The following is a 17,775-nucleotide window of genomic DNA, read 5'->3' on the forward strand; positions in this document are numbered from 1 at the left end:
CATCATTCGCGTTACGCTCAATTATATTCGTAGGATTAAGCTTTATTATACCTACCGGTAGGCTGATATGAATACTGCAGGCGGCGTGTGAATAAAGCTTCAGCGATGATTACGTCAGGGCGCGGACAATGAGTCGATTCTAGAGATACGTTGATTCAGCTGTCGCAGAGCGAGCTTGGATTACGTGAAATATCAACGATTTGTTAAAGTACGAGTGCTCGTACTTATCGTCTGATAATTGTCTAGGCGTACGTTAATAATTTAATAATATTGTCAAAAATATAAGGAAATGAAACGAGAGACTATATTTTCGTAATCTCACAACACACACTTCGTGTATATTTGAAGGTAGAGGAGAAAAACAAGTCGTACAACGATCAACTCTTAAGCATTACAAAAACCATGAAATGGCGTCGTAATTCTTTCGTTTTATCCTAATTAACGATCCTTAAGTAGAAAGTAAAAAGTGAATCGATTAAAGAAAAATAAAATAAAACAATCGTATTATCATCTATAGCGTAGAGATCCAGTGAATATACCTTTGTAGCCTCGTTATTTGTTTATTTATTTATTATTTTTTTTTTTCTCGAGTCGTTGACTTCGATTTCAATTTCATCGACGCGTCGCGACGAGGGTATAATAACAAGAGGCGTGGTTATAAGTATACACATCGCGTTCCAAGTACAGTGAGTATGTAAAAGCGACAGAGACTTTATTATCATCATTATCACTATCATAATTAGTAATAATATTATTGTTATTTCCTTAATTCAATTATCTCAACAGGGGTGGCCGCGTTTCGCCTTGTGGTGTCTGCGTGTGTGTGCGCGTGTGTGTTGTAATATAAACGTGTAATATGTATGCGATTGTGTACAGTGTGCGCGAGCCATGTGTCGTCCGACTTGCAAGTATGCTTCGGCGTGTTGTTAAACTTCTAACGGCCGCAGTAGCTCGACAGCTCGCCGACGGTGCAGGGCTTTGCGCAGCACTCGTCGTGGACACCGCGAGGTTGTCGTTTGAATCGTCCACCGGCGAAACGTCCCATCATGGCATTGGCACTCGCCCTCGTTCTGAACGGGTAGCTGTCGTCGTACCCGTAGTTGTAGTCGTCCATCTCCATTTCTGCGGGGAACAGAAACACGTCGTTAATCGCTCGTCGGGCCTCACATTTTTTCATGCTACTTTCGACGGACGGGAGTCGCGCGTAGACGAATCGCATCTACGAACACAGACCGGTTAAAGTAAACCAGGGTTTGTCATTTGTCACCCGTAAATTACCGGGTCTTCTTCACCGGTTATTTAGATTCGTCGCAGGGCGACTCCCCGAAATGTTAATTCGTCGTTGAACGCGCCTCGCAACTCCGAGTTCGCAGGGTGGAAGCTGTTTCCGCTAGTTCGCGCCTAGCTTGCGTTGGGAAAACGTCTTTGGGTCAACGGGAGGAACAAAATGGGCAGCGGATCGAGAGGAAAGCCGAACGCTCGACGGTGACTCGACCGCAATAATGTCCAGCCGATGTTCCAGACGGTACTTACAATCAATCAGCATAGAGTACTGCGCGTACAGACAGCAACGGTTTGATAAAACTGACGGTGGCCTAGTTCCCGCCGCGAGTAGATATATATACGCGAATTTGTTTTGGTCGGGAGTTTAATTGCGGAGCTATTGCTCGTGATTTAAGCGATAATACTTATCGTTGGAGTTAAATGGGTCAAATAATGGCAATCGCGCAGCGTCGGCGGCACCGCGATGCTCGAGATGAACCACGTGTTGCTCTCACTCGCTTACTTGGCCGCTGTGCCGTTGCTTATTGCTACCGGGAGTGCTGTAGCTGCTCTCCTACACGTTTGCCACGTACACGCGCACCCGCGCTCGCATGTCGAGTGCATATTTATAGACGCTTTAACGGTACTCAATGTCGTTGGTCGCACAACCGAGAAAACAGGCTCGACTGCGCGACTTTTACGGCCCTGCACTCGTTGAACCTCGAACGCGTAAATTGCAGCGTTAAAAATGTGGGGCAAAAAGCACCGACGGGGGTAAAAAGAAAACACGAGGAACTCCGTGCCTCGCCTATACAAAGTTGCCCCTCGCTGTCAGCACGACGCGATAATTCACGTCGGCCGTGACGGTTATAGATTAATCGTGTGTTTACCACGAAGCTTTGAACCAACTGCGGGACGGGAATCGAGGCCGAAAGATGCTGCAGCTCATCTCCGGACGATGTTACGAACTGCCCAAGCTCGAGAGCTTCGGAGGCTGACCGATGATCGAAATGACGTTACACGGACGGCAGGGTTCCGAGTGAAATTGTGCCTGCGAGTACTCGCCGTGTTTCTTTCCTTTTCTTTTCTTTTCTTTCTTTTTTTTTTTGTTTTTCCTCCAAATATTACCCAGATTTGCGTCGACACTAACCTTGCCCACCTTTCTTAAACATCTGAAAGTAAACCCCGTCGCATATGGCTTGAAGAGCGTCGGCCAGGTTTTTACCGCAGTACTTCTTGGTGCCTAGTGTTTTTCGTTTTTCCGCACCGAATTGAAAGATGTCCGACTGAGCGCTAGAGAAATGCGGTAGAGCCAATGCCACAGCCAGCGCTAAAGCCAGGACAACGTTCAACCAACTTGTGGACATCTGAAATCAGAAAGCACAAAGGACAGGGTTAATCGTTACGCTGTTTCAGCCTCTCCCGTACGTTTCTACAAGTTACTCGATCGACGCTTTGCACCGATTCGCTTCAACTTTCAACTTTCAACGCAGAGATTTCTTCTGTCCTCCGGATGCGGCTCGATTGCGGGTGGTTACGATCGAGGCGGGTGTATGATGATGAAATTGTTTCCATTTCACATTTTTCTATTCAGTAATAGCTTAACGAGAGTCAATAGTGCGGCTGTGTGTCTTTGGGTAACCCCGTTACATAACGAGTTCAAATTATATCCTATTGCGTGTACACGTCTGTCTGCGTTCGCGTTTATGTGTCTCTCCGTAAGTCCGACTCTGTCTGTCTGCACTCTCCCTCTCCTCTCTCTCCCTCTCATCGTCAGCTCGCGTTTAGACTTTTCCCGATTTTTTCATTCTCCCCCTCGTTCGTCGCGAGCGAATGATATTCAAACAACTTGTACGTTTAAAGCAAATTTCACGTACACGCACCGCGATAACAACCTACTCCTAACAACGATTACTCAGCAGTCAAGTTTAGAGACGCGGGAAAGATCGAGACTCGCGATTGAATCGTTCGACTGGAAGATGACGATCGTCTAGTCACCTGAAGTGCGGAATGAACGAACCTTCCGAATCTGCGCGTGTGCGACCGTATGAAATGCAGTAGCGTTTCATCATCCGTATAATCTTCAGGGTCTCGATGTGCCTTTTTATACTCGCATAAATCAGTATAATTAAACGAGCATAACGCGAACGCGATACAACGATAATATCGTAGTGGAAAGCTTTGAATCACGTATTATTCGCTTATCGGAAGGTTGTTGTTGATTATATGAATTCCCTGGAGCGCGTGGCGCCCCTATTTTTAGATTCATCTTTTTTTACGTTGGAGCGAGAAAGTCTGATCATAATATGTTATAACGGGGCCTGATGCCTTGTTTGTTCGCTACTAACAGGGAACGACCTTTGTTCGGCGCCTCTCGTAATTCACGTGCCGCGATTGTGAGAATTCTCCCAGTCATCCCTTCTTCTTCGGGTGTCCGATCACGCAGCCTCAGCCGAGAATCCGGACCGCCGTGCATTCGGATCTTCGATTAAAACCGCGTATGCTACTCGCACTATCAAATTTTTCTAACCCTCAAAAGTCGGACATTGCTCCTTTTTATTCGCCTAAAACAGCCTTCTCTCGTTTTTTTTTTTTTGCAAGCGATTTATCTCCTCCCTGGTCCAAACGAAGGAAAGGATTCATTGATCGATTTTGCGACTTTATCCTCTCGTCCAGGTGATTCCAAGCCCGACAGCAAAAAAGCGTCGATCGACAAACGATCAGGGCGGGTCGCGTTAGCTGGAACCGATGAGGCGACGGTGTTTCGATACGGATAGATTTCGAGATGCTGCCGTGGAATTTATACCTGCCGCACGGACTTTAATATGCAGTTGCTTATAGCTATTCGACATGCGTGTACCGATTAAACAATACGATGCAAGTAATTTGTAGGTATTATTCTGTAATTGAGACTCGCACGTTCTATCAGCCATAGTTTGCGGTTGGTCGTGTCTGTCACGTGTACAGTTGTAGAAATTGGTAAGAAAACAAGGAACGAAAAGAAACCGCAATTGGCGTAATTTTTATCGCGATACGCGGTCGCGTCACATAATCACGGTAGTTTACTTTTACCTTGAAGTAATCCGAGTTACCGACGATGCCGGTGGCTTTAAACGTCCGTCATTTTTATCTCTGTTTTCCGAAAGTAGCATCTAAGGGTATGGTTCTTTATTCTTTAGTGCGAATATCAATTTCTCGGGACAATGCCGTCAGCCCTTTAACCAGCGGATTTCATCCGCTGTTAAATGTTTTCTTCTCTTTTGATCTCCGTCATCCTCCTTATAACCCTTTCTGGTTATATTTTTCGCTCTTTTTTTTCTTTCTTTCTTTCTTTCTTTGCCTTTACCACGATTTATTTTTCTTTTATGACAATGAGTTCATCTCTCGTAGGAATTTGATTCTTGGAAACGGAAAGAAACGAGCGAGGCCAGAAAGAGAGATAGGGAATTGGAGAGTCGAAAATTCCTTTGTTTTATACCGCAGACCACGCGATCAATCTTTGCTTTCCACGAGATAGTTTAATAGGATATTGTGCACCGGGAGGCAAAGTAGGTCCTTTTATGCCGAGCGTAAGTCTGCAATATGAGCCGTAGACGAATAATTCAAATAGTAGGCGTGACGAAAAAAGCTTTGCATCTATGGTGCTGACGATAATTTATGTGACAAAAGTGTGGATTACAAAATTGTTTTTTTTTTTCCTTATTTCCTCTCAGCGAAGTACGAAAAAGAGTACTTTTTAGTACCAGGACGTAAAAGTGCACCTTTTCGTATTCCGTTGCTCCTTTCTTTTTGTACCGTCGCAGAAACGATTAAACGAAGACGGGCAAGCCACACCAGTGTCACGTGAATTCTACAACTGTAGAACCGAAAAAAAAATAAAAAAAAAAAAAATGAAAAAGAGCTTTCGGATACTCACTTAGTATCGTTAAAGAGACGAGGCCTGCGAGGTAAAAAACATTCACTATTATTTATATCACTTGAAATATCACAGTTGAGCACTTGATGTAATTGGCAGGTGCCAATATTTATTCACAGATCGTGGAATACTTTTTTACACTTACAGTTGTTGCGTATATTTATGTTCATACGTGTATACCGCATATAATAATATGTGTTAGACGCGTGTAATTGCACGCGTGAATATATGTGTATTGTATACGTGCACTCGTTACCTTTATACCGTTACGTTAATATTGTCTGTTATCCGTGTATCTCTGCAAATGTCCATGTACTTAATTTTACCGAGGGTGACGTATTTCGTCACTGAAAATTAAACCGACGTATGATATGCCGCATAGCGTAACCATGTTCGATTAAATATTAACACTACAGCGTGCAATGTTTTTCGTGAAAATTCATCGAGCTTATCATTGATCGTTTACTTGTTTATTCGTTAATTCGTCAATTCGTACGCGTTGTAACACTTTGCCGCGGAATTGATTCGAAGCGGAAGGCAGATTGTGATTGAATATAATTCTTGCGAAATTAGCGCCGATATTTTATAAAAATTTCCGTAGGACACGTCAAGGATGATCAATCGTCCCGGTATCACTTGTTCGTACGCCTACGCGTATCACGTCACAGTCATCGTCGTCTTCGTCTTCGTCTTCGTCGTCGGTAAAAATGCGTCAACGACGGTGGCGGTGGTGGCGGTGGATGCGATTCGAGAATATGAAGATTTTTTATAACCCAGTGAAAAATCGTGGAGGGGAGTCTCTTCTTCCGCCTTCTCGCTCTCGTCGTTCTTGTCTTCGTCTTCGTCGTCTTGGTCGTCGTCGTCGTTGTTGTTGTTGTTGTTGTTGTTCTTGTTGCTGTCGTCGTTTTCGTCGTTCTCGTCGGCGTCGTGATTCCGCGCTATCGGGCCTCGTCGTCTAGCCTCGCGGCGCTTAAACGGTGCCAACCGATGTTCGAAGGCGCCGGGTTGCAGGTTGTGCACCGACTACGAGCGACGCCGCTGTTCTCGCTCCCTAGTCCTGGGATCCCAGAAAGAGCGCGCACCGCCACCCGACCCCCCGACCGGCCGACCGTACGACACCCAGACGGTCCGACAGACGGAGAAGGTGGTTGGACCCAGGGAGTAGTTCGCTGCCAGCGTGCCGGACGACGAACCGAAGAGTGGGAGACACGCCGAAATTATCGCGATCGGATCCACGGGGTCGCTACTTTGTTCCGAAGTATCCGGTATTGAGAAAAAGCCTCCGAGTCTTTCCGCAATTTTTCATCCCGGTCCGTGCCGGAGCTGTTGACCAGGGTGGTGACGATCTTTCTCGAATAAAATTCCCCGACAAACAAAAAAAAAAAAAAAAAATTCAAAGCTTTCCGATCTATTTCTACCGAGGGGGTATTCACTCGTGGAAATAGCGAACAGCTTTGGAAAGCGATCGCTTTAAAATCGCATGAAATCATTGCAGTCGCTTGTCGACCGGTTTATCAGTGGATACCACCTCGATTTTCGCTAAAACTGGGAATTTTTGGTGACTTTTACGACCGAGAGCTTCTGAAATTGTGCACCTTCGATATGTAAATTAGAAATTCAACAATACACGGTTGATGTTTGAGAACAATTCATAAAATAGGGAATTTTTTCCCTGTAATTCCCTGACTATTCCAGGCTTTGCCGATCTGTCGCCACCCTGTGTTCGGTTATCGATGAAACAAGACTTGAAGAGACAACGATTCATCGAGTGTAACGACGATTTTCGATACGATTACATCTTTCGCGGTTTCCCGATTCCATGACCATTTACGTGGATGAAACACAATGTAACCGCGAAAGTCATTTGGCAGTGTTTCAAGCTTCTCGAGTTCTTTCGATGAACGCGAATTGATCCTGAACGCGTGTAAGAGACTCTTTAGCCTGTCCGATCTAACGCCCGAAATTATTTCCCGGCTATCGCGGGTCCGAAACGACCGTAGGCTGCATCTCGAGTTAAAAGCCATATTGCAAATATTTCTAATACCGATTTCTGATGGATCAGATCCGTGCGTGTAACTAGAGAAGGAAACATCTGGTAGAGTTTGATAGTTTGCCTCGCTAGCTCGTAACGGTTTCAGAAGAGGAAAAGAAAAACTTGATATGTCCGAGGACAGGGTAAATAAAAGTGTACGTCTCAGCTGTTACGAGATGATTAAATGTAGGTATTTATAGCGACGTGTGTAACAGTCGACAACAGGGAGAACGTAACATTATACTCACGTTTGCGTGCAGAAAACCAGTTGACGCTGGTATAAGTTGCGTGGTGATGTTAACGACAAGAAGAGATCAAGGATCTTGCTGAATTCGCAATACACGAATGCGTTGTATCTATACAGTGTATATATACACACGCACACACATGTATATATATATATATGTATGCAGGGTGTACGAGGTTCACGGAGAAAGGGTGTCGGCTAACCGCGGATTGTTACTGTAGGATGAGCAAGGAACTTGTGATGTAGGTGTAGCCGCAACGAGGTCCTTTATAAGGAGAACCGCCCGGCGAGTAACGCTGAGGTATTTTGACGTGTTCAGTGCACCCGTTGCCTGAGAACACGTCAATTTGTTCAAGGGGTTGCGACCGTACACCGAGTATATCGCACGTCCAAGTGATTCCGTACGCGTGCATTAGGAAGTTTACACGTTCTGGTGGTGGGCATATCGTTCCTGTCGCTTCACGTACACACCGATATCTCGTGGACCTCTCTTTCGTGGAATTGTTGCTCGACAAAAGCGACTCCCTCTTGTAATAACTGCATCTCGCTCCTACCCTGACCAAATATGTCGATTTCGCCTTTCACCCAAACGCATCATCTTCCGGGCCAAGACGAGCGTCCTCCGATGTGCTCTGATTGGCCTGGGAGTAGTGTAAAAATATAAAAAGAGATTGTGACAAGCGGGGGAGAGAGGAGGAGAGCGAGCCTTGGACTTTATTCGGGGATCAGAGGTCGATTTTTGTTGAGAGTAACGACAATAAAGAACGAGAGATTTTAAGAGAGTATAAACAGCTCCGTGGTTAATGAGTTCTAAACATAGGCCGACGGTTGGACCCGGGGGGGAATATTTGGATCTATTTTTAACTCTCGGAGATGCAACTTGACGTTTAGTCAAGTCTGGCGCTCCGCATTAGACACTTCATTTATCACTTTTTTACTCCTCTTCTTGCGTGACGAACGAGATAGCGGTTGGACATACCAAACACGCCGAGCATAACGTATGCCCGTATTTTGAAGGAGGTGCGTTGATGGCTGAGGAGGCATATCAGAGTCTCTAATATCTGTGGGTCTTCCGTTGCAGTTCTCCGCGCGATGCCCAATCCGTCATCCGCTTCCCGCAGCAACTCGGCGCATCGAAAAAGTCCATAGCTATTTACCTCTTTTTTCCCGCAAAACATAACCGCCCTTGTCAATTTGAACACTCCGCGTTGTAGCTCCGAGTTATGCGACGTAGATTTTCGCCTGAACATAAATCGCCGGTGGCACGCAGACAATTCTTCAGTCTCGCCGCGCACTTGTCGTGGAAACTTGTAAATGCACGCGTTTCCATCATCAAGGAGATCCGTTCCCGCTGAATAGATTTGCTTACACGAACAAACGGGTTATTTTAATGCACGTGTCGCTCAATTGCGCCGTTGTCACGCACGCCGCGATCCTGTTGGGTCCGAAAGGATGAGGAGGAGAGGAGCTCTGCAGATGTCGACAAGAAAGTGGATTGATCCAATGGTAATTGAGCGAGTTTTTGCCAGTCACCCGAGTCCGAGCCCACCAATTTTATCGCGGTAGAATTGAGTGATTAGCCCGCGAGGTTGTTCGCTGCGTAGGCTCAATTCAGCCTCGATCTTTCAAATTCCGCTTACTTTTTCTTACGCTTGCAGATTCGCTTCGGGGAATAGATCGGGTCGTCGACACATCGTGACAGTGATTTACGATCGGTATCGAATTTCGCTTGCACAGGATCTGCTCCTACTCTTGTTTTAACGATTTGGGATCAGCATTTTTTTAACGTAACCTTACGGCTACGTGGAAAAAACGTGCAGTTGCATCGATCCGCTATAGGAGCGTTTAAAACGATTGTTATTCAGGGCAAGGAAATCAGCGAACGAACACGTTTCACCGACTTTGAGAGGAAATGACTGAACGATCACTGCGCTACTGAAACAAGGTCTGAGACATCATTCGTTCGTCCAACGATACACGCTTATAACGAATAAGTAAATCGGTAAGCGAATAATCCGACGGGAGCTTCACTTCGCTCTTAGAGGCTCAGGCTGCTTTACTGTTGGTAAATGTCGGGCGAATTGGTTTACATGCGAACCGCTTGACTTATTACCGGCTCGGGACCCTGATTAACCTCTCAGATTTATGGCACCTATTTTCTAAACATTCACTCTACGCTAGGGGAAAAAGTTACGCCGAGTGTAGGGAAGAGAGGGAAACATGTGGCAACCAAATTGCACAGGATCACCGACGTGAGTGGAACTGCGAAGGCCCCGTGGAAATGGCAAAGAGTCTTCTAGATGCTGCCAGAACTTGACACTCTGTTATCCGATGTTTTCACTTACGTACATTTGATTGATCAACCACACTCGTTTCGATTATCTTCCATTCCACAGATATTTTCGTGCGGGCATAACTTTCAGACTGTATGTCGATTCAGATTTCTTTTCTTTTGAATTTCTGATTGAATGTAAATGTTCAAAAGTCGTAGCCACGTCGTTTACCACTCGTTAGAATGATGCCGTTTTAATCCGAAGCGTTAGTTTCTAAACTCATCGTTTTCGAATTAATGAAAAATCGAAAATCCGGTCAATCTACTTGACGTAATTTCAGACGTAGATGGTTTTTGGAACCTCGTAAATACTACGCTACTGGAAAGGATTAACTTCCCCCTGTATAATTTTGCAGGGGAACGCCGGCGAGCTGCATTTCCTTTCATTACTTACCATCATTTCTCCTCATTTGATTGTTCCCATATTTCAGCTGGTAATTATTTGTGACATTTTCCGAGGGTCCCGTAGATTATTCGATAAATGAAATTGAACAGCAACTCTATGTATGCGTGTCCGATATCGGCTGGGCTACTCGTGCGTGAATCCGGTTTAACTGCACCCTGGTTTGTCCTGCATTATTTGCCCCTCTGGAGGAACATAGAATCCCGCTTCCTTCCAGAGAATACATCCTTATTTCTCATTGTCAGTGAGCCCGACATACGGGCGGAAGGATCGAGATGACATGGACCACCGGCAGCATTTCCTACTTGTCGGCCTACGTGTACATCCCATTTGATGTATAGGGGTTTCCATCATCGGTCTATCCGCCGATTAATGGAAATGACGACGACACCGACGGTGCATAATTTTATGAACGATGATTGGCGGAGTGTTTCGCGCCGAAATAGACTGACAATGCGTCACGAGGACCACTCCTAACGTCATCAATGCCGTATCACGCTGCTGTCGACGAGGAAACTGATTTTACAAATCGAGAAGTCTCGATATTATTATTTTCGACATTTTCACGCTGGACGTAGCTGGTCGCTGAACTTGGGCCTCTATGCGATGTTTTTATTGATCGTTGTTTCGTTGGGGATGCATAATACATTTATGTGTCTCAGGATCTTTTGGTTTCAAATCAAGTACTCGGGTCTCTCATGTAGCGATTAAATCGAAGGAATTCATTTAGTTACAAGATAAACCTGCGATCTGGATAAACTGGACGAGTAGCGTGATCTGTACTCGATCTTATTGGTAGTAGTCTCAGACGTTGAAGGCATTAAAAATACTATGACTACGTGAAGAATGATAACGAAACGGTTCTTTTCTTTCGGTTTGAAAGTTAATTGAAAATATGCATACGATGTTACTGCAGAAGTAAAAAAATTGATTATGAAAGTTATCCAAAGGTACGATTAATACCGCTGGAACAAGGTTTGAATTGTTTGGACATTAGCGAGGGTCTGCGGCAAGGAGAGAATAACGTTCAAAATAGGTGTGTCAATAATAAAAGGCATACTTTTAAATATATTTTATAAAATGTCCTATTTATACAGCATATAAAACAATACTCTGTTTTTTTGTAATTTTCTCCATTTGTTTTTCTCTTTTAATTTATATTCACACTTTTAGCACTATATGCTTCAGCACTAAACCCACCGCTGTCGTATATTATTACCCTCGGTACAATAATGGTTTTACAAATATTCGGCGGATCGTTATCCTCCTTGATTACTATGCGACCGAGCTGTCCTTTGTCTGTTGAATTTTACCGGCGTGTTTTTTAACCGGCAGCGTCGTGCTTTGATTATATTGGTCCGCCTTGACGACCGGCTCGCCCGTGCTTCCATCCGCGGTCATCAATTTCGAGCCTAGCTTTTGACTTATTTCGATATCCCTGACGTCGGTGCCGAGGAGTTCGTCGAAAACCCCGTCCGCTCCGGACTCGACGACGTTGGTCACCTCCGAAGACGTCTGACCATCGCCTTGACCGTTGACCTTCGCATCCCGAGCGACGCTCTTAGCCAACCTGGTGGACTTGGGCGGTCCCTTTAGGTGCATCATGTGGTTGTTCAGCGTGTCTCCGATGCTCGGCTCGCTGCTCGTGTGGCTGTGAACCGCGGACGCGTGGTTCAGGAACACCGTATCAGGGTTCGCGAGGAACTCACCACCCATCGGGTCGCTGTTGTAGCTCCCTTCACGCTTGTTGCTGTTCCAAAACGAGTCGTCGAATATTTCCGTATCCCGTTGCTCCGGCGGTGTGCGACTTATCCGGGCTCTGACTATCGCCAAATGCCGATGAACGTAGTCCTGCTGAGGTGCGAGAGCTGCGGCACGCTCCAAACACTGGGCGGCGAGACCGAGCTTCCCACGTTCGACCATCACCACGCAAAGGTTGTGCAAGCCCTGGATATTCGCCGGATCGAGTTGAAGGATTCGCCGGTAACACTGGGGAGGAAAACTTGGACGTCAATCCTCCTTATCCTCGAACGAATTTTCGCCTAACAAAATGACCCTTCTTCAATCCCAATACTCACGTTCTCAGCGGCGTCCAGGTCCTTTATGTTATTTATGTAGATGTCACCGAGGAGAATCAGCCCCTTCACGTGGTCGGGATGAAATCTGACCAACTGATTGAGGAACGGCGCGGCTTCCAGGGGACGCTGTTCGTCGGCCAGCAACAGCGCCAGGTTGAAAAGAGCCGAGCGAAAGTCTTCCTTCAGGGCTACCGCGTTGCGGAACCACCTTTCGGCGTCGGCGCTGTCTCGATCGTCCATCGCCAGCATCCCCAGGTTGAAGTGCACACGCTCGTTGTTAGAGTCCTGAACGAAAGGAAAGAAAACGTCGTTAAATTGACGGCGGAAACGGCCGACGCGGCTGTGGGCTGGGTGGCGGATGTGGCTGTCTACCTTTCTCAACAGTTTCAGCAGACGTTCCCGTGCAACTTTCCGCAACTCGGCACGTCCCAACTCTTGCAGGAGTATAGCTGAGTTCAACAAGGCTTGCTCGTGTTCTGGGTCAAATTCCAGCGCCTTATCTAAGTAGGCCAGAGCTTGCGAGGCTTTTCCTTGTTCCAAGAATACAACTCCGAGCTGAAACGGGACGTCAAATAGTAATCGAGTTTCGCATCGTTTTTACTTAGGCATGCCGCCATAACCGATCATTAACGTGTAATCAGGATCACTCACGTTATAATAAATGTCGGGGTTATTACTGTCGTAAAATAGGGCTCTCTCGTAAACCTCCTGCGCCTCCTTAGTACGGTTAAGCTTTATCAAAACGTCTCCCCGGTTTATGTAAGCCTGGGTATAATCGGCGCGCATACTGATCGCCTGTCTGTAAAGCAGATCCGCTTCTTCGAGTCTGGTCGCGTTTTTCGCTATAAGATTTGCCAGATTCACGAACACGTTCAGATGATTCGGGGCTATGCGAGCTTGATACGATTCACCCGGTTTTGCTTTCGGCAGTAAAGACTTCGCCTGTGACGTTGGACAAGGATGAACGGTTACAGTCGATTCCGTGATACGTCGCAAAGTTTCTAATTGTAAGTGAATTCTACTCGATATGCGGTTACCTTCAAGTACGCGTCTTCGGCTTCCTTGAACATTTTCAGGTGATTGTAGGTTCTTCCGACGTTGATATGGGCGCCGATATCGTCGCCTTGTACCTTGACGGCCATGTTGAAAAAGTTCAACGCTTCCTTGAATCGCCCTTGGCTTTCGAGAGCATGTCCAACATTATTGAACAACTTGGCATTTCGATTGTTCACCTTCAGTCCCGACATGAATATCGAGTACTCGTCTATCCAGTCGTAATTCCGTATGTACGTTTTGGTCGAATGAGCGACGAGCAACGTGATCAGTAAGAACAGAGAGATCTTCTTGTATCTGCAAAGAGGGAAAACGGCAATGAGCAACGAGTAGAGACGGAATCGAGCGTTCGAAAAAATATTGCCGATCGATCGTGGATCACTCACCTCTTGTCCGAGATTATGCCCCACCCGTAACCAATTAGCATGCAGAAGCCCATGGATGGCGCGTACAAGACTCTCTCGGCGATTACGAATCCGACGGGAAAGAACAAGTTCGATGCTGGCAAAAATGGGAGGATCATCATCGCCAGACTCTGTAAATCCGTTGCGTTAAAATGCGAGGGAACAATTCCCACGACGATAATTTTATGACGTAAGGTATCGGGAGGTTTCTCACCATTATCAGCACGACGGATGTTTGTCGGCTGCGAGTCAGAATGGCCGTCGCTAGAAGTCCCGCCAAAGTCGCGTGGCTGGCTATCGTCGCCAAATTTCTCGGATCCGTCAGAGTTTCTATCAGAGGTATCGTCCCCATTGTCCAATCGCAGCACAGATCAATGGGTAGAAACAGCAGGCGCAGGTTTACGGAAGCTAGATAATTGTAGGTGAATTGTCTGGCAGGTGAAGGCGCTACCGAGGCTGGATTGTCGAATCTGAAGATCAATCGATCGGTTGATTTGTCGAACGAAATACGTGACCGGGTACAACGGTCCAACTTTACTATTTGCGAGAATATTTAGCGATCCGAGTTACTTTACCTCGTGAATACTGGCAGCTTAGAGCCCATTATCTGCAGTCTTAGAATCAGGAGGCAAAAAGTAACCAGAGTGAGGGCGGTCAATCTTTTTGTACCCTCCCCCGACCACGATGGAGATATTTTCTTACCCCCGAGCGCGGACTTTATTGCGAGAATAATGTCCAACGCTCTGACCTTTAAGAAAAATACAGGGCTTTTAGTTTCACCTGACACAGCGGCCGATCAATCGCCAGCGTTGATACGTCTAACGTCGAAAAATACGACAAGAAAATTGGCAAAAGGTCGTGTCAGGAATACGTTGTTTCAATTAATATTTTCGATCACGCTTACACGAGTTTTGGAAAATACAAAAGCCCCGTGCAGTTTACGGTTACAGAGTGCGTACATTCATGGTAAAACTGTGTAATTCATGCATATTGTTAATTCTTAAATTTTTCCATCCAGTTGCGGGATTTTTCTTTTTTTTTTTTTTTGGTAAAGAGGAGACTTCGCTACGACGTGATAACGATGATGTACAAATTTTCGTCAGGTTTGGGGAAGACGGTTCACGAAAACACGAGGTAGGACAAGGTACATGCCGGACTCACCTTTTGAACAACAAAAATCTCATATAGGACACAAACTGCTGTTGCTGTAATGCCTTGTTCCTTGCATAGCATTGCAGTAAGCACAAATAACATTGACAGTATCAGCGACCTCCACCCTAAAGATTAGAACAATTTTTTCCACACACAGAATCGTGATTTACATATACGTAAGTAGGTATGATCGTGGAAACGGAAGTATTTGTTTGCTATATTTTACTATTTACTATTTACGCACGGTACTCACCAGTCGATCTCTTGCTTTTGCAACTTTTTGTATAAGTTATGAAAGCGGCTAAATAAAATAGCGACGAGAGGGTTTCCGCTCTGCCAACAACTCCGGTAACCTGAGAACATTGTTCAACGATTTAATTTTAACGTGAGCAAAGAATGACAACACTGCGCTTATCTTCGTAAATTTCTTTCACCTTCGGCTAGAAAAGAAGGAATTTTTTTACACTCACGGCTTCCGTATGTATCGGATGAACGGCGAATAAGAGCGCCGACACGAAGCTCGCTGGATCGGGTAAGAACATCAAACACATTCTGTAATCAATGAATTTTAAGCAACAGATGAAATTTCTCGACGATCCAAGATTCTGACTTTATGCGCACGGAGTGAAATTCGACTGTTTTCGCATCATTACTTTCGTATTACAAACCTGAAATATAGCAGGCATACTCCAACGTGCAGTAAAACGTTGAGCAAGTGATATCCCATCGGATCTAGTTGATGTATCAAATAATTCCATCTAAATGTGAGGACGCATAACGGTCTGTAAGACTTGTGCGACTGCTCCTGTAAAACAATTAGTTGTACACGTTAAACGGGAAAAGTATTTCCAGAGGTGGTTTTTAATTTGTTTCTTTTTCCACATCACTTGTCACCGACGAGAAGAATGGAAGCGTCCGATGGATGACGGATGATTGATACATCGGGATGATGGATCAGCCTCACCCTGACATATTGGGGAATAAGGAAGTATTCCGGGAGAATGAATGCATAACGCGAACGAAATTCAAGTAGCGAATGTAGCAGCGGAGTGGGGACTGAAATAATGAAAATTGATGGGAATTTAACGAGATGAAAGAAGGAGGAAAAAAAAAACCGTTCGCCAGTGTAGTTCGTAACGTAAGTGCGGGAGGATCGATGTTAAATTTAAGAAAAAGAAAGGATGGGAAAAAAAAGATGAATCCAGAGAGAATAAAGATGGAAGTGAAAAAGAGAGTGAGAGAGAGGTAGGGAGGGAGGGAGAAATTTAACGAGGCGCATGTGGCGAGTGTGGCGAGCGCATAGGCCATAGAGCGAAATGGCAAGGAGTCTGGATCAATACGCAGGGTCGTAGACATCGCGGGCATTCCAAGGGGGGGATCGGGGCGCCCGTGGCGTTACTTTGATTCGTCCGATTTGACAGGTTTTTGATTCGAACGAACCAAACGCGGACGGTTTTCCGTATTTACAACTAGTGGTACCTTGTGCATCGGGGTGCCCCAGAAATCGTTGTAGAACACATTTTTCAGGGGCGTATGGGGCCGCAGGTCGCGGTTGTCCTTTATCGCCGAAATGTCGTCGAAGACGAAGCCGCAGCCGAGGCTGTTCAGGTATACGGTGAATGCAGCTATGGCGACCATCGCCGCGATGGCACCGCGCGCAGGCACTCCCATCACGTACACATTTATCCCAAGGTGAACAAAACTTCGTTAACGATTCACCGACGATCAGCGGGGCAACTCTTCGACAGGTTCGACTTGGCTGGTTTTCGATATGGTTAACCGGATCGGAACGTCTTGGTCCGATACTTGTTCGAATGTCATTATGTCTACTCCGAAACGGCGGCAGCGACGACGACGACGACGACGACGTAGTCTCGACGAGTACCCTGGTATCTCTCGATTCGCATCAGAAGTCCGCTTCGCTCGTAACAGCCACGTTAGAAATCCATTCCGGACACGACCCTCCGACCCAACAGCCAATTCTCACTCGCATTATCATCGGTACGGAAACACAGTATTATTTTTTCTTTAACATTTGAACCATCAACGCCGGCAAAGCACCTCTCCGCTCCTACGCTAGCTGTCAACCAGTAGCAGACCTAGCAGACAAATCGGCTTTCCCGACCTTCGCGTCTGCGCACCACAACCTTCATTCGGCCACCGACTGCCGCTGCGCGCCTGCAACTCGTTATGGTCCCACCGTTCTATACCTATACATCTTTCTATCATCGTCTCTTTCTATCGCTCTGCCTTCTCCTTCTTGTCCTCTCCCGAGGCATCTCGCTTCCACGAACCATATCCGTGAACCGCGTCTTTTTACTTTCATGGGATTAACTGACCGGCTAACTTCGGAGCCCCCCCCCCCTTCTGTTTCTAGCCTAGATTTAAGGAACTGATTTCGTCGAGATCACAAGTTGTCCATTGTAACCAATGTGCTCGGTGATCGTGGTCTCAAAAAAGAATCGAACCTTATCTCAGGGTTATTCAAATTGACGCCAGTACGGAAGAACTTGACGTCTCAAATTGTGCGAGAAGAACGCGACATCTCGATCAAAGAAAAATTTTTCATTGATACGGCGTGATATTTTCGGTTTACGAATTATACGAAGCATTTTTTCCCAATAGATTGAATAATTGTTTCAATCATTTTCTTATTCACTTAGGCTTGGTAACGAGGATCCAGAAACTTTCGTATAGAATCGAACAAACATTCAATTCTAATATGTTCGGTACGTTGAATTTTTCAATTTATGAAATGAAAACAATAATTATACACATTACGGACTTGGAATGATATTTACACCGAACCCTAGATTGATCGATTTTATATAAAATTTACCGGACCCTCGTTACGAATTCTAAATTAATAAAGAAAATGATTGAAACAATTATTCA

The 17,775-nt window shown here is 45.7% G+C and overlaps 2 protein-coding genes across 5 annotated transcripts; both read right to left on the minus strand.

Moving 5' to 3' along the window:
* Positions 1–519: 519 nt before the first annotated feature.
* LOC124184702 (LIRP) lies at positions 520–7,704 on the minus strand. Of its 3 annotated transcripts, none has more exons than XM_046574706.1 (3): positions 7,460–7,704; positions 2,423–2,630; positions 520–1,122 (listed from the first exon to the last, which is right to left on the minus strand). In XM_046574706.1, exons 2-3 carry the CDS (start codon positions 2,628–2,630, stop codon positions 935–937), a joined length of 396 nt encoding a protein of 131 aa, XP_046430662.1. In that variant the 5' UTR covers positions 7,460–7,704; the 3' UTR covers positions 520–934. The 3 variants fall into 3 exon arrangements, with proteins under 3 accessions (XP_046430662.1, XP_046430660.1, XP_046430661.1); XM_046574704.1 differs by having other exon boundaries at positions 2,414–2,630; positions 7,460–7,697; XM_046574705.1 differs by lacking the exon at positions 7,460–7,704 and adding an exon at positions 5,180–6,245 and having other exon boundaries at positions 2,414–2,630.
* Positions 7,705–11,230: 3,526 nt separating this feature from the next.
* Positions 11,231–17,052, minus strand: LOC124185491 (protein O-mannosyl-transferase Tmtc3-like). 2 transcript variants are annotated; one of them, XM_046576327.1, is made up of 13 exons: positions 16,360–17,052; positions 15,549–15,685; positions 15,351–15,432; positions 15,134–15,233; positions 14,890–15,005; positions 14,304–14,476; positions 13,943–14,198; positions 13,711–13,859; positions 13,309–13,621; positions 12,923–13,213; positions 12,644–12,826; positions 12,272–12,556; positions 11,231–12,182 (listed from the first exon to the last, which is right to left on the minus strand). In XM_046576327.1, the coding sequence occupies exons 1-13, from the start codon at positions 16,549–16,551 to the stop codon at positions 11,469–11,471; spliced, it is 2,991 nt and encodes a 996-aa protein (XP_046432283.1). In that variant the 5' UTR covers positions 16,552–17,052; the 3' UTR covers positions 11,231–11,468. The 2 variants fall into 2 exon arrangements, with proteins under 2 accessions (XP_046432283.1, XP_046432284.1); XM_046576328.1 differs by lacking the exon at positions 16,360–17,052 and adding an exon at positions 15,768–15,962.
* Between the last annotated feature and the right edge of the window lie 723 nt (positions 17,053–17,775).

Source organism: Neodiprion fabricii, chromosome 6 (assembly GCF_021155785.1).
Source record: "Neodiprion fabricii isolate iyNeoFabr1 chromosome 6, iyNeoFabr1.1, whole genome shotgun sequence".
Lineage (NCBI taxonomy): Eukaryota > Metazoa > Arthropoda > Insecta > Hymenoptera > Diprionidae > Neodiprion > Neodiprion fabricii.

Bases quoted from the DNA above. Each gene is read 5' to 3' on its own strand.
- LOC124184702 (XM_046574704.1), bottom strand. From the start codon at position 2,630: ATGTCCACAAGTTGGTTGAACGTTGTCCTGGCTTTAGCGCTGGCTGTG. The intron at 1,123-2,413 runs GTTAGTGTCGAC...TGTTCCCCGCAG, and splicing joins GTTTAAGAAAGGTGGGCAAG to AAATGGAGATGGACGACTAC.
- LOC124185491 (XM_046576327.1), bottom strand. From the start codon at position 16,551: ATGGGAGTGCCTGCGCGCGGTGCCATCGCGGCGATGGTCGCCATAGCT. The intron at 15,234-15,350 runs GTGAGTGTAAAA...CAATGTTCTCAG, and splicing joins ATCCGATACATACGGAAGCC to GTTACCGGAGTTGTTGGCAG. The intron at 13,622-13,710 runs GTGAGTGATCCA...CCCTCTTTGCAG, and splicing joins GGCATAATCTCGGACAAGAG to ATACAAGAAGATCTCTCTGT.